Raw genomic sequence first — 15,633 nt, 5'->3', positions numbered from 1 at the left:
CCAGTTTCGAAAATTAATTGCAAGCTGTTTCATCGTGTATTCCTTCACGAGTTCTTCTAAACTCTGAGGTAGAACAAACCTCGTTAATAGCTTATTCCATATTTGATTCTTGACATCAACTGACACATCTTTCCAATGTCGTATTGTGATGTCAAGATTATCTCTAACTAAGAACCCAAGTGCATTCCGGAACTTAGAGAGTACCTCTTTTGGCGGTTCCTTAAGGCGGACCCACCTGTTTTTTTCACTAGCATGCTGTAACTAAAACTGTCAGTATAAATTTCTGCGTGCCGCAACCTTAGGGCTCTTTTCTACTAGTGGTACTCAAATGAAAGCCTTTTACTCCAATAATGTTCTATGATTTTAAGATATCCGCAGTAGATAATGTAAAATAAGATATTTGCACTGTAAATTATACTGTTTATAAAGTGAAGTTTGAAATAAAGGATAAAATAGGATTGCTGGTGGAGACAACCTAAGTAGTTCAGTGACTCTATGGTGTTGGAAGGTTTGGATATAAAAAACAGTCCCATCGTGGCGCAGGCTGGTTGGATATGGATGGCGTAGGCTCTAGTGTTCTCTCTTTATTCCTCTCTCTCTCTCTGTCCTTGGCAGGTTGCCTTGGCGCGCAGCAGCCCCCTCGCATAACGGGCTTCGTTGAGTAGTGGCTTGGTGGATGGCACGGGCTCAAACTTGTGGCTTGTGTGCGAGGGGCGGCGTCTGTCGACGGTGCGGGGGACCCCTTGGTGTGGATCGTGGACAAGGTGGCCTCCTCCTCCTCACGGGTAGTAGTGGCCCAGGCGCATGCGTGAGCGAGGCCCCGTCGTGGAGCAGTAGTGGGGATGGCACGAGCAGGCAGCGGATCTACGACGTCTAGGTTTCCTTTTTGTTTTTTTAGGCTCATCATTGACAGTTGTGGCTCCGGCAGTACGCAAAAGTCGGGCTTTGTTAGGGTTTTTGGAATCGACTTCCAGTGTTTGGCTTTCTACTAATTAAGTACGAGCTGTGTTCAATTCATTGCCTCGGAAGAACCGTTAGGTACTAGGTACCATTATTTGTTTATATGTTGTAGGAGTATATATTATTATGTATATACGTTGTGAAGAATAACGGAAGGTCGTGGCAAATCATAAAAGTTTCGGACGCAAACGAGATTTGTTAAAAGTATTACTCGGAAATATATAGATGATCTATTTGGCAACGGAGTATTGTATATAAATATTCGTCCAAAGAGATACATTGCAGGCATGTGTGGCACTTGTCAGGAAAGCATGCATGCAGATGCATGCACCCATTAGAGTTGCCATTTAATTGTACACACTAATAACACACACACACACACATATTATATATATATATATATATATATATATATATATATATATATATATATATATATATATATATATATATATATATATATATATATATATATATATATATATATATATATATATAAGGTCAATTATATGAATCCACTATATATATCGTATATATATGATATGATATGCGTGGTAGCAGCAGCTAGTATCGTCAAGGATGGGATCGATATGATCATGATTTGCCGAGTTGGTCATGCATGGTCGTGTTTTGTCGGAAGCACGGGCAGCATGCCTTTCTCCTGGAGGCTGGTGACCGTCTCGTAGAGGCACTGGAGGACCGGCACGAAGTCCATCCCCAGATCCTTGAGGCGCTGGTTGGTGAACTTGTATCCTACCACCGGAGGGTTAACCTGGTCCTTGCACTTGGTGGGTACGGGGTACTCCGGGAAGAGCTTGGCGAGGACGCGGCAGAGGTCGCCGCGGTGCAGGGTGCTCTCGGCGCAGATGTAGCGGCCGTGCGCGTGGGGCGCCTCGTACACCCGGACGTGCGCCTCGGCCACGTCCCTGACGTGCACGTACGCCTGCGCCGCGTTCACGTAGGTCGTGGCCGACCCCGTCAGGTACTTCATCACGTGGTCCGTGCTGGCGTTCACCGTCGGCTGCAGCAGCGGGCCCAGCACCAGCACCGGGTTCACCACCACCAGGTCCAGCCCTCGCTTCCGCGCCACCTCCCACGCGCCCTGCTCCGCCACCGTCTTGGCGTAGCAGTACCAGTTCTGCATATGCACGCACGCACGCACGCACCCGTAATATATAGATGTTATCATATAAATAAATATATATTGATTATTTGTGGTTTTCAGATAGATGTTTTTCATGTCAATATATATATATGGTTTCTCTGGGTGCAGTCAGAAATAGCAGTAGTAGTAGTAGGTATATAGGCACGAAAGTAATTAGGAGCAGTTAGAGATGGCGGAGAAGAATGGCCTGCTAGCTGGTTGGTAACTGATGGTGCCTAGACGACCAAGAAACCTGATCACCCCAGGCGCGCGCGTGGTGTGTAGTTCACATGTCAACGTCGCTCTTTCCCTTTTTCATGCATGCATGGTTGTGGTTGGTGAGGATTGACAAGTGCGCGACCACAAAAGCACCGGCCGTCGTCTATATCTTCGACTCACTAATATCTTACTCTTTCGTAGTAACTAGGACTCTATATATATCATTAGCTGTCTCATTCTGCTAGCTCGCTTCAAAGCAAAAAAACGAGGTACATACATACAGGGACTTGGATGGATATGCACTGCACGCATGACGCATCACCCTTGCATGCGTGTACGCGTACCTGGGTGTTCTTGCAATACTCGAGGTCGCTCCAGCAGGTGTCGTCCACAGGCTTGCTGGGGTCACGGTAGGGGTTCATGTACACGGTGCCGATGGAGGACGTGAACACGACGCGCTTCACTCCGGCGTCTGCCGCCGCCGCCATCACGTAGCGCGTGCCCCGGATCGCTGGCTCGATCATCATCTCCTGCATGCATGCGGCATGCCATCGTCGTCGTGTGCTAATCGCTGCTTGTCGACGATCGACAAGAAATACATATATATATATACTATACTCTAATAATGTCTTACAGGGTCATCGGTGACCGGGGAGGCGGCGTGGAAGACGCCGTCACAGCCGGAGAAGGCCTCGGCAAGGCTCTCTGGGTCCAGCAGGTCGGCGCGGAGGAGGACGAGGCGGTCGTCGGCGCCGTCAAGGGACCTCAGGTGGTCGTTCTTTGGATCCACTGTCAAATAATTGGACAACAATTAAATGCAGAGAGGGTTATTCGTTACATATTTTGCAAGTCGACGACGCGCACAGCACAGCAGGATCATCATCGTTAAGCCACGCACCAGGGTTCCTGACCGTGCCGCGGACTGTGTAGCCCTTCTCCAGGAGGCGCTTGACGAGCCAGGAGGCAATGAACCCTCCAGCTCCGGTCACGCAAACCGTCCGCCCTTGCCCGGAGGACAGCTCCGGCGGCACGGGCGTCGTCGCCTCTGCTGTTGGCATCCTAGCTAGCTAGTTTCCGGGGGGCCCCTGTTCAACAAATAGATAGATAGATAGATAAAGATAGATAGATGTTTTATTCTAGACTAGAGCTAGGTTATATACCTAGCTTGGTGTGCCTACAGTCCGGTAACTAAAACTGTTCTGCAGCTATATATAGCTACGTAGCAGCCGAGTACATAGGATGTGATGTGTGTGCGAGGAGCTGAGGGACACATCTGTCTCTGTATATATAGTGCTGGGGGCACCGAGAGCGCCAGGGAGGGAAGCGTGGAGCCCGCGTTAGCGAGACAGAGTCGCGTAACGCTATACGCTCGGCTCGGCCGGCCTTGCAGGGGGAGGAGTTGGTGGGAAATTTTTCTTTGCTGCACTTGAACGAATGCGCGCAAACCTTGTTTAATAAGTACATCGTGCCAAGAAGCTTCTATTCTATGCACTTGTGACGAGCTGAAGCCGGTAGAGCGAGCGAGAGAGCTGTCGAGAGGAGTCGCGCTTAGGCCAACCAGCAGGCAGCAGCAGCTCCCCTGATCTCAGCGCAGGGAGTTGGTAGCAGGCCGGGGGCGCATATGGCTTGCATGGACACACAAGGTACTCACAGGGACGGACGAACGACTTGTTTGGTTCCACACTAATTCCATGCCAGCGAGCGAAAGTCGGCTCTGCGAGAGGATCTGGAGTGGCTGCTGGTAGTTGGAGATGACAACTGCCGGCTGCCTTTATTTGCGCTTGTATAAGTTCTTCGGTTTGTTTCCTTCTCATCGACTTGTTGATATTGTAGGGGAAGCTATAGGGTTTCATGTTTTCGAGACTCACGTCAGCGCTTCAGGGTTGACAAATACAACTGTGACCTCGCAGTAGGGGATTCTTTTTTTCAGTGTTTTTAGTTATAGATCGACACCTTGCAGTATTTAATGTAGCACGAGGTTGTGATCAAATGTACTAGTATACCTAAAGTACTACTATGTCCACTAACAACAAGGAAAACAGCAACTTTCATAAACCAAATTAATTTTATGTACTAGTTAGTTTAGCCAGTAAAAATGGACCAATTTATGTCCGTCATGGCAGCGAACAGGAAATTATAGGTGAATGACTCTAACACCGTGTCCAATCTCGGACCGACGGCACTTACTCCTGACAGCTTTTTAAAATTATATATTGTCTTCACATATCAACACGAGTCTTTTGTGTGCACTTTTTCCTCACCCATACGTATCTGAGAAAAAATTTCGGTCAGTCGCTCATCCCAAATTGCTCAAAGCTAAACACGCTTAACTTAGAGGTCATTTCGAGATAGGCTTCCACAAAAGATGGTGCACCTTGTTGATATGAGTACTATATTAATTTTATTAAGTCTTGGGTCAGGATATCACCATCCCCTAGGGTCAGGATATCACCATCCCCTAGGGCTAGGATGTCACAATTACACCCACATTCCCTTTGCTCTTTCTCCCTCCTGTCACTCTCGCTTGCGTCGTCCCACTTCTGTGCCTCTTCCACAGCAGCACCATGCTAGAAGATGGCGATGGTTGTTGGATAGTGCTTACCCATATCTATACTCACAAGATAAAATCATACCCGTTAAAAAACTCATACCCGCTTGCGGGTATGAAATTATACTCATACTCGTACCTGTATGGGTAAAAAAAGCCGCCGGGTAACCCACACCCGATTAGATACCCGCTAAATACATATTAAATATCATAAGTCTAATAAATGTATGGCATATTTAAAATAATAAAACATCAAATTTGAGTAAATAAAAGAAAAATAATAATTAATAATGTAGAAACATGTACAGAAATCATGGTACATAAATCAAATGTGAGTAAATAAAAGAAAAAATAATTAATAATGTAGAAACATGTACAGAAATCATGGTATAGAAACCAAATGTGAGTAAATAAAAGAAAAATAATTAATAATATAGGATCAAGTCTCACACATATGATGACTCATGGTACATAAATCAATGTCACATATTTACTATATAATACAAGTTCTATACAAAAGTAGCTAAATAAATACATCATATGTCGACAACGATCCTCTGGAACCATAGTTGAATGGGAGACGACGGCCTAAACCTCTCTCGGACTCATCGTAGCATCCTTCATGCTCCTCATCTTGGAGGTACCAGTTCTTGACTTGGTGTGAGTTTCGCAAGAGTGAGCTCACATACGTTCATCGCTCAACAAGTCATAGGGAATAATGTGCATAAGCTCACTTAGAGCTCATATGAAGTGTAAGACATACCAAGGAGAAAGTGGTTAAGACTGAGCATTGCTTTTAATAAGTTGGTCAAAATTTTATTAGCGATTACTAAATGTAAGTAGATACCAACACAATTAAATAATTGATCACAATTAATGATAAATCCCACAATGCAATGCAAATGACAGATTAAGTTTAATTCCATATGTTACTCATGTGAGTGTCCGAGCCGCTCATGACCGTGATCATGGCTGATATACCAGTTTTACACTCTGTAGAGGTTGCACATCTTTACCCACAAGCCATGATAACTATCTGTCACGAGGTTGTACAGACCTCATACACCTCTACCAAGGAGGCGAGGTGATGGGTACCGAGTTATATTCAGTACTAGGGTAGCCCGATCTTCATGGTAGTAGGTTGATAAATAGGATGGTTGACTGTAAAGGTAACAAAATAACAAGGTAAATTTGCTGAAGAACAATAGGTAACTAATTTTATACCTGATCAAGGTAGGAGGTGACCAAGCGACGGGGAGAGAGACACCGATAGTGTGTAGACTTTGACTCGATCTCCAAACAGCCACAGAACTACAACTAGAGCTAAACCACACAATATGAGGCAGTCGTATTGGAACTCACAAGGCACGAACTAGTGGATCCTAGAGGAATCTCTTCACAAGTCCAGAAAGAACAAGGGTAGAGTAAGCACTCAATAGCTCGGCTGCGCTAATCACCTGGATTATCAAATCATCAAAGGTTATCAATAGTTGTCTTTACATCAAACACATATGGGGTATTTATACTAGCAACAAGCAACCTTAGGTAGGTATAAACACGAAAAGAAAGTATTTTAACGTGCTAATGTGAATGGGTCTCTTTGGGAGATATCTAGAGTTGAATTCCGCGTGGCTATTTGACTTCTGCGCAACCTACAGTTATTTTGATAAACTTCTCCTAGGAGTCTACAAATGGCGTGGGGATAGATGCGTTGGAAAGCTGATTTGATAATATTTCTCAGTATAGCATTCCTAATGAAAGTTCATAGAATGATGCAGATTAATACGGAAACTTGGTCATCAAGTAGACTTGTTGACCTTCTGGCCAGTCAGCACTAAAGTAGGTTGGCTGACTCGCTGGGAGATCCGATTAAGTCGGCATTAGAAGCATTGGAAACTAGACTTCATGAGCTTTCCAAAAAGTACTTATGGGCATTCATAGCTTTTGGGAATCAAAAGATATGACTATTTCTTATGTATGGTTCTATTGCGCTGGACTGACTCGAATATAGCTCTTCTCTCGGATTCGCCCTTGATATGTTATGTCCTTCCTCTATGGTGAACCTAAGCAATATCAACATACACGACTTAGGTAGCATAAAGTTCTCATTAGAGTTTAATTGAAATTCATAAAGTAGCGTGTGCACCTCTTGTTGTATCTTTTTTGCTTGGATCCAAGTGATAAGTCCAGTAGGAATGGTCGGCAGGGTTGACGATGCTGATACGGTCACATCATCCTCCCCTTTGAAAAAGAGTCGTCCTCGACTCTTCCAATCCAAAGAAAGGAGAGAGGTCGGCCACATTAAAAATGGAACTGACACCATAAGTATCTGGCAGATCAATTTCATAAGCATTATCGTTGATCTTGCGAAGCACTTTGAATGGACCATCAGCTCGTGGTTGTAATTTTCTTTTGCGTCATTCAGGAAATCTTTATTTGCATAGATGTACTTAAACCATGTCTTTTGGTTCGAACAACATCTTTCTTCAACCCTTGTTGGCACGCTTTTCATATTTCTTGGTCATCTTCTCAATGTTTTCTCAAGCTTTTTCATGAAGGTTCGTGATTAACTCGGCTCACTTGCTAGCATCAAAGCTTACCCATTCCTGCACAAGCATTGATAGAAGATCTATGGGAGCAGTGGGTTTGAAGCCATATACAATTTCAAATGGACAAAATTTAGTAGTCGAGTGTATGGCTCTGTTGTATGCAAACTCGACATGTGGTAGACTTTCTTCCCAAAGTTTCAAATTTTTCTTGAGGATAGCTTGTAGCAGCATTGATAATGTTCAGTTTACAACTTCAGTCTATCCATCTGTTTGTGGATGACACATTGTAGAGAACAATAGTCGTGTCCCAAGTTTTCCCCATAAAATTTTCCAAAAGTAACTCAAAAATTAGTGTCTTGATTAGAAACAATGGTTCGTGGAATTCCATATTAACGAATAACTTCTTTGAAAAACAATTCAGCAATATGTGAAGCATCATCACTTTTGTGGCATGGAATAAAATGTGTCATTTTGCTAAATTGATAAACCACAACAAAAATTGAATCCCTTCCATGCTTGGTTCGTGGTAAACCAAGAACAAAATCCATGGATATGACTTCCCAAGGCCCATTAGGAATAGGTAGTGGAGTGTATAAGCCATGAGGGTTTAAACGAGACTTAGCTTTATGACATGATTCGCATCGAAGGACATGTCGCTTCACTTCCCTTCTCATTTTAGGCCAAAAGAAATGATTGACAAGCAGTTGTTATGTCTTCTTGGCGCCAAAATGACCCATAAGTCCTCCTGCATGAGCTTCCTGCAAACGTAAAATTTGAACAGAACATTTTGGAATGCAAACTTTGTTAGCTCGAAACATAAAACCATTATTAACATGAAATTTTACCGAACCTCTGCCATCACAACACTTAGAATATGTCTCAACAAAGTATGAGTTAGTCAGATATAATTCCTTTATACTTTCTAATCCAAGAATTTTAGCATCGAGTTGGGTCAGCAAAGCATGTCATCGAGACAAAGCATCTGCTACAAAATTATCTTTTCCTTTATTGTATTTGACAATATAAGGAAATGATTCAATAAATTCACACCATTTTGCATGCCTTCTATTTAGTTTTAGTTGTCCTTTAAGGTGTTTTAATGAGTCATGGTCTGAATGTATCTCAAATTCTTTAGGAAAAAGATAGTGTTGCCAAGTTTCCAAACTCCAAACAAGAGCATATAATTCTTTATCGTAAACTGAATAATTTAGAGTCGGACCACTTAACTTTTCACTGAAGTAGGCCATTAGTCTTCGTTCTTGCATGACGACGCCTCCGATCCTAATTCCACCGACATCACATTCAATTTCAAATGTCTTACCAAAGTCTAGGAGTACAAGAACTGGGGCTGTTGTTAACTTCGTTTTCAATTCTTCAAATTCCTTCTATTGTGCTTCTCCCCATTTGAAAGGTACATCTTTTTTGGTCAATTCATTGATGAGAGCAGCAACAGTCCTAAAGTCCTTTACAAATCGTCGATAGAACGCAACGAGTACAAGGAAGCTTCTCACTTGGCTCACATTCTATGGAGTCATCCAATCGCGTACAACTTTGATATTTTCTTCGTCTACCTCCACACCGTGTCCTGATACATAAAATCCAAGAAACACTACCTTGTTGGTGCAAAAGGTGCACTTCTCAAGGTTAGCATACATTTTTTGTTCTCGAAGGACAACAAGTACATATCAGATATGTTCAGCATGTTCATCAAGGGATTTACTGTAAATTAGTATGTCATCAAAATAGACAACAACAAACTTGCCAATGAAAGTTCTAAGAACATGATTCATTAACCTCATAAATGTACTAGGTGCATTTGTTAACCTGAAGGCTATGACCAACCATTCATACAACCCAAATTTTGTTTTAAAGGTTGTTTTCCATTCATCTCCCTCTTTCATACGAATCTGATGATAGCCACTTCTTAAGTCATTTTTGTGAAAATAAAAGCACCACAAAGTTCATCAAGCATATCATCTATTCGAGGAATTGGATGTCTATACCTTACGATGATGTTATTGATAGCTCGACAATCCACACACATTCTCCAAGATCCATCTTTCTTTGGAACTAGAAGGACAGGGGCAACACAAGGGGAATGACTTTCTTGTACGTACCCTTTTTTAATCAATTCTTCCACTTGTTGCTGAGTCTCCTTTGTTTCTTCTGGGTTGGTGCGGTAGGCAACATGATTTGAGAGGGAAGCGCTAGACACAAGGTCTATTTGATGTTCAATCCCTCTCTTAGGTGGTAGCCCTAGTGACACTTCATCCGGAAACACATCCTCATATTCATGTAATGCATCAAAGACAATACTTGGCCAAGTAGAGGATAAGTTGTTAGTAGAAAGTCGGGTGTCTTTGTACAGGGGCACAAAGAACATGGCATTAGGTTCACTCAATTATTATAGATCCCCCTTCCTAGTCATCATGACTAATCCCTCTTTTCCCAGTGTCTTGGTTATTAGAGGCTGTGAAGTTTTATTTGGCTTTGGAAACTCTTCCTTACTATTTTTGTGGATCACTCTCAAGTGTTTCTCACTCTCTTGTTGTTTCTTGTTTAGATCATCCTTCATAATTTCCTCTAGTGTCAAAGGAAGCAGAGAGATTCGCTCTCCTTTGTACAAGAAAGACATCTTGTTGGTTCTTCCAAAAATCTAGACATCACGATCATATAACCAAGGTCGGCCTAGAAGCAATTGACATGCTTGCATAGGGACCACATCACATTCCACATGATCATTGTACTTCCCAACAGAAAAAGGAACATTCACCATGTGGCTAACAAGCAACGCTCCACAATCATTAAGCCACTGCATCTTATATGGACTAGGATCACACCTTGATTTCAATTCTAATCTGTCCACCAATTCTTGACTAGCAATGTTGTTGTAGCTACCATTATCAACAATAATGCGGCATAGCTTATGTTTGATCATACCTTAGGTATGGAAAAGATTGTGGGGCTGTCCATTTTCTTTCCTTTCAGTAGTCACACTTGGCACTCAAAGAGAAATAAAATAATTATGATCTCCTTCTTCTGGCTAGATCTCATTCTCTTCCTGGTCAATTTCTTCATCAAACTTTGGTCCATCATCTTCTGGATGGTTGTCTGATTCCCATTCACCTTTTTCATTCAACAACATTGTTCTTCTACATGGATATTGAGCAGAAATGTGGCCACTACCATGGCACACAATTTCTCTAGTACGGGTAGAAGAAGTAGCGATTGAAACTTCAGCTGGGTCTACTGAACTAGCAACAGGTCGCTGCTTATTTGCAGGGAATGACCCTATAGAAGGTGCCATTTTTTTATGTATCATTGGATGGAGAAGACCTAGCTACATTTCCGTGGGATCGTCCTCCACCAAAATAAGCATTAGATTGCTATTTGCGCCATGGGACATCATTATAATGAATTGCATAAGACTTTCCACGTGACTCCTGCTAAATTTTCCCCTCTATACGCATTGCTTGATCAACTAGATCTTGCAAGGTACGATATGGGAACATCTCAACAAATCTAGAAATCTCTTCATTGAGTCCACCTAGAAATCTTGCCATGGTTGACTCGGAATCTTCTCTGATCCCCGTACACACTAATAGCAACTCCATCTCCTTAAAATATTCATCAACTGGTATCTTCCCTTGATTTAACAATTGCAATCGGTTTCGAAGATCATGCTAATAGCTGGAAGGAACAAATTGTCTCTTCATCACTCGCTTCATCTCTTCCCATGTATTAATATGTCTTAGTCCCAATCTGAGTTCATGTTCTTGCACTTGATTCCGCCAAGTAAGAGCATAACCATAAAACTCGACTGAAGCCAAGTTCACTCGGTGTTTATCTGAAAGATTGTGGACTCTATAAATTTGATCACAATGCTCAGCCTAATTAAGATATTCATCTCTACTTTCTTTCCTAATAAATTTAGGAATATCTAACTTGACTCGGGCAATATTGTCTGCGTCATTTCCATGATGTCGGCCATGATAACGGTCTCTATTTTCAAAGTCAGTATGTCGGTGTTGATGACGCCGACCAAACATTCCCTCATTTGCAAAGGGATTCTCATCAGATCCTTCCTCACGATCAAGGTCTTCAAATTCCTTATCTTCAAACCTTACTCGACATCCGTGTGCACGACACCTTCCACGCGGATTATCGAACTCAGCGTGGCGAACACCACCATGACCTTTATGGCTAGTGCCGAAGGGATCGAATTCATGGCTGAAACTAGAATTATCATCTCCGGATTCTTTTCAGTAAAATTCTTCTGGATCACGATGATGTAGCCTTTGACCTTCTGTCGAGGGCAGATGTTCATTAAACATCCTTTCCATGGCCTCCATGAGTGAGTCGGTCATGTGATGTGAAAGGGAAATGGGCTTAACCATTTCCTATAATCGATTTTGGTGTTTGACGACCATCACAAACCATATGGACTAACTAGTTTGCCTAGTGGATGTTTTCTCAGGTGCATTAAGTTCACATAAACATAAAAGAAAATGATCGCGGGTCAATTATACAAAGTTTGGAGCACACAACTTGCCGCAGCCTGCGGTGCACCGAACACTGTCCGGTGCCTAGGCTGGAGCTCTCCCCAAAAAGGCCGCTCTCGGGTTTTCTCAGCGCGTGTCCGCTAAAATTCACCGGACTGTCCAGTGAGCCACTAGACTATCCGGTGAAACAACGGAGCAACGGTCAACTTCACCGAACGGTCGATTGTGCTAACTGCAGCGCATTCTTTGAGGAGAAGTCAGAAGTTAGTCTGCAATGTCAGGATACACCGGACTGTACGGTGCAGCAAGAGGACAAACAACTTCAATGGTCAACAGGCTCCAAACCCCAACGGTCGGCTGATGTGGCACGCACCGGACAATGAACATTGAGTGTCCGGTGCACCACCGGATTGTCCGTTGTTCCCATCGACAACAACGACTGGAATAGTGGTTGGGGTTATAAATACCCCCCAACCACCACCATTCAAGCCATCCAAGCATTCCAACTTACTCATTCAATACTAGAGCAAAAGAATAGACTCCAAAACACAATCAAAGCATCAAATCCTCTCCAAGCTCCAAAATCAAGTCAAGTGATCAAAAGTCCGTAGTGACTTGAGAGAGGGTGATTTGTGTTTATTTTGTTGCTCTTGTTGCTTGGTTTCTTTCTTCTCACTCCAATCTTTCCAAGTGTGATGTAAAGCATGCGAGAGACATCTAATTGTGTGGTGATCCTTGTGGGGTCTTAGTGACCCGTGTGATTAAGAAGAAGCACTCGACCGGTCTAAGTGACCGATTGAGAGAGGGAAAGGGTTGGAATAGACCCGACCTTTGTGGCCTCCTCAATGAGGAGTAGATTCTTGGGAACTGAACCTGTAGAAACTAATCATCGTGTTCATTTGTGTTGATCTTCATCACTCAATTTGTTTCTTCCCTCTCCTATCTCTCTAAAGTTGTCTTGCTCATATTATTTTGAGTTGGCTCCCAAGGTTATCTGCATTGATTGAGCAACTCATAGCAAGAGGAACTATCTTTCGTACTCCAAACTCATTATTATTTATTTATAATCCTAACCCTAGGTGAAGTTTACAATTTTTAGGTTTTGCCTTTTCACCCCCTCTAGGCAACTTTCAATTGGTATCAGAGCCCGGTGCTTCAATAGAGTTAAACAACTCGAAGTGATGTCGGGAGAACACCACAAAAGAGAGATGGTGACCGGGGAAAAGCCCTGATCTTCGGGAAAGAAGAACGAAGAAAGAACTCTGTTGAAGGAGGTCGGCGACAAGCACAAGGAGCACAAGGAGGAACCCGCCGGCTCCATCAAGTCACATAGGAAGGGTGACAAGAAGAAAAAGAAAATGAAGAAGGTGGTCACTACGAGACCGATTCTTCCTCACCCTCCACCTCTGGCGCCGAGTCCACATCTTCGAAGCGCCAACAGCGTAAGAAGTATAGTAAGATGCCTCTTCACTATCCTCGCATTCCTAAACGTGCTCCTTTACTTTCCGTACCCCTAGGCAAACCACCATATTTTGATGGTGAAGATTATTATATGTGGAGTGATAAAATGAGGCACCATCTAACCTCACTCCACGAAAGCATATGGGATATTGTTTAGTTTGGAGTGCAGGCACCACAAGTGGGCGACGAGGACTATGACTTCGATGAGGCCGCCCAAATGAGGCACTTCAACTCCCAAGCCACCTCTATACTCCTCGCTTCCTTGTGTCGAGAGGAGTGCAACAAGGTGCAAGGGGTTGAAGAGTGCCAAATAAAATTGGGATGTCCTCAAGACGGCGCATGAAGGGGACAAGGTGACCAAAATCACCAAGCGCGAACGATCGAGGGAGAACTCGGTCGATTCGTTCTCAACAAAGGAGAGGAGGCACAAGCAATGTACAACCGGCTCAAGACGATGGTCAACCAAGTCCACAACCTCGGGAGCACCAAGTGGGATGACCATGAAATGGTCAAGGTTATTCTATGATCTCTTGTTTTTCATAATCCCACTCAAGTTCAATTAATTCGTGGAGATCTTAGATATAAACAGATGTCTCCCGAGGAGGTCATTGGCAAGTTTGTGAGCTTTGAACTTATGATCAAAGACTCCAAATATATTGTCAACTTGGAGTAAGGCGCCACTTCCATGCCTGAGGCACAACCCGTTGCTTTCAAGGCAACAAGAGAAAAGAAGAAGAGTCTACACCAAGTAGACTCCCAATTGATGCCTCCAAGATCGACAATGAGGAGATGGCTCTTATCATCAAGAGTTTCCGACAAATCCTCAAGAAAACAAAGGGGAAGGACTACAAACCCCATTCTAAGAGGGCTTGCTACAGGTGTGGTAAGTTCGGTCACTTTATAGCTAAATGTCCATACACAAGTGACAGTGATAGAGATGATGACAAGAAATGGAAGAATAAGATGGAAAAGAAAAGATACTACAACAAGAAGAAGGGTGGCGAGGCACACATGGGGCGGGAATGGGACTCCGACGAGAGCTCCACCGTCTCCTCCTACGACGAGGACGCCACCAACATGGCCTTCGACAAAGGCCTTCTCTTCCCCAACATCGGCCACAAATGCCTCATGGCTAAGGATAGCAAAAGGAAGAAGGTACATTCCAGAGATACCCCCAAATACACTACTTCCGATGATGAGGGTAGCTCTAGTGATGATAATGATGATTTGACTTCTCTTTTTGCAAACCTTACCAAAGAGCAAAAGAAGTGTTGGAGGTATGCTTCGTAGCCGAAGATCCTAAAGAAAGAGAACACCTTCGAAAGATCTTCTCATGGGCAAGCGTCGAAGCTGTTACCCATAGAGCTTCGGCACAATAACAGATCTCAAGATGAAGGGCCGAACCGACTTAAAGATGGATTGACTTAAAGACCCATGATGTTTTGTGTCATTATTGTAGTCAATTGTAAAGGACATAAATGTAATCTTACGCAGGTTGCACCCTGTGCCTATAAATAGGTGAACAGTACCCCAACACTGTTCACACGATCCTGTAATTGCTAACGCGTTGTACTGGAATCATTTTCTGTCAGAGACGAAGGTATAAATGTACCTAAATATTGTTTCAACATTTAAATTTATATTATGAGATGTATAAATAATGTAGTTTATATTCCCTATAATGTCTAGTATTTTATATTTTATTTCACATCAACCACGAAGGTATAACCTTCGTGGTCTCTTGTCCGTGGCCTTCGTTCGAAGTTCATTAAATCCATGGGGATATAATGCTTTCGCGAACGAAGGGCAATTTCATTTAACATTTTCTATGGAAGGAGGCACAGAGAAGGGTACAACATGTCGGGGTGCAAGGACCCTTCATCAAGTCAAGATGGTCCCACATCCCGATTACCTTCTCCCAAGAGGATCTTCAGCTTAAGGATTACCCTCACAATGATGCTATGGTTATTTCTTGTGTTATCAAAGGATTTCTGGTCCACAATGTTCTGGTTGACACAGGCAATGCAGCAGATATCATATTTGCTAAGGCCTTCAGACAGATGCAAGAGCCCGAAGATAAGATCCATGACGCCACACATCCCCTTTGTGGCTTCGGAGGAAGGCAGATTGTAGCACTTGGCAAGATCACGATGCCAATAACCTTCGGATTTATCAACAATACAAGAACTAAACAAGTTGTGTTTGATATTGTTGACATGGAGTACCCTTACAACGCGATCATTGGTCGTG

General features: G+C 43.2%; 1 protein-coding gene across 1 annotated transcript; it reads right to left on the bottom strand.

Annotated features, from left to right (window-relative positions):
- Positions 1-1,191: 1,191 nt before the first annotated feature.
- On the bottom strand, positions 1,192-3,582 carry LOC542735 (cinnamoyl CoA reductase 2). The gene is made up of 5 exons (NM_001112245.3): positions 3,484-3,582; positions 3,222-3,408; positions 2,958-3,112; positions 2,668-2,853; positions 1,192-2,098 (listed from the first exon to the last, which is right to left on the bottom strand). The coding sequence occupies exons 2-5, from the start codon at positions 3,379-3,381 to the stop codon at positions 1,574-1,576; spliced, it is 1,026 nt and encodes a 341-aa protein (NP_001105715.2). The 5' UTR covers positions 3,382-3,408; positions 3,484-3,582; the 3' UTR covers positions 1,192-1,573.
- Between the last annotated feature and the right edge of the window lie 12,051 nt (positions 3,583-15,633).

Source organism: Zea mays, chromosome 7 (assembly GCF_902167145.1).
Source record: "Zea mays cultivar B73 chromosome 7, Zm-B73-REFERENCE-NAM-5.0, whole genome shotgun sequence".
Taxonomy (NCBI): domain Eukaryota; kingdom Viridiplantae; phylum Streptophyta; class Magnoliopsida; order Poales; family Poaceae; genus Zea; species Zea mays.
This window is presented reverse-complemented; position numbering and strand designations above follow the sequence as displayed.

What these genes read in the sequence shown, in the direction of transcription:
- LOC542735 (NM_001112245.3), bottom strand. Translation starts at nt 3,381, where the DNA reads ATGCCAACAGCAGAGGCGACGACGCCCGTGCCGCCGGAGCTGTCCTCC. An exon ending in CGGCACGGTCAGGAACCCTG is followed by an intron (nt 3,113 to 3,221) that starts GTGCGTGGCTTA and finishes ATTATTTGACAG; the next exon opens with TGGATCCAAAGAACGACCAC. An exon ending in AGTATTGCAAGAACACCCAG is followed by an intron (nt 2,099 to 2,667) that starts GTACGCGTACAC and finishes GTGCATATGCAG; the next exon opens with AACTGGTACTGCTACGCCAA.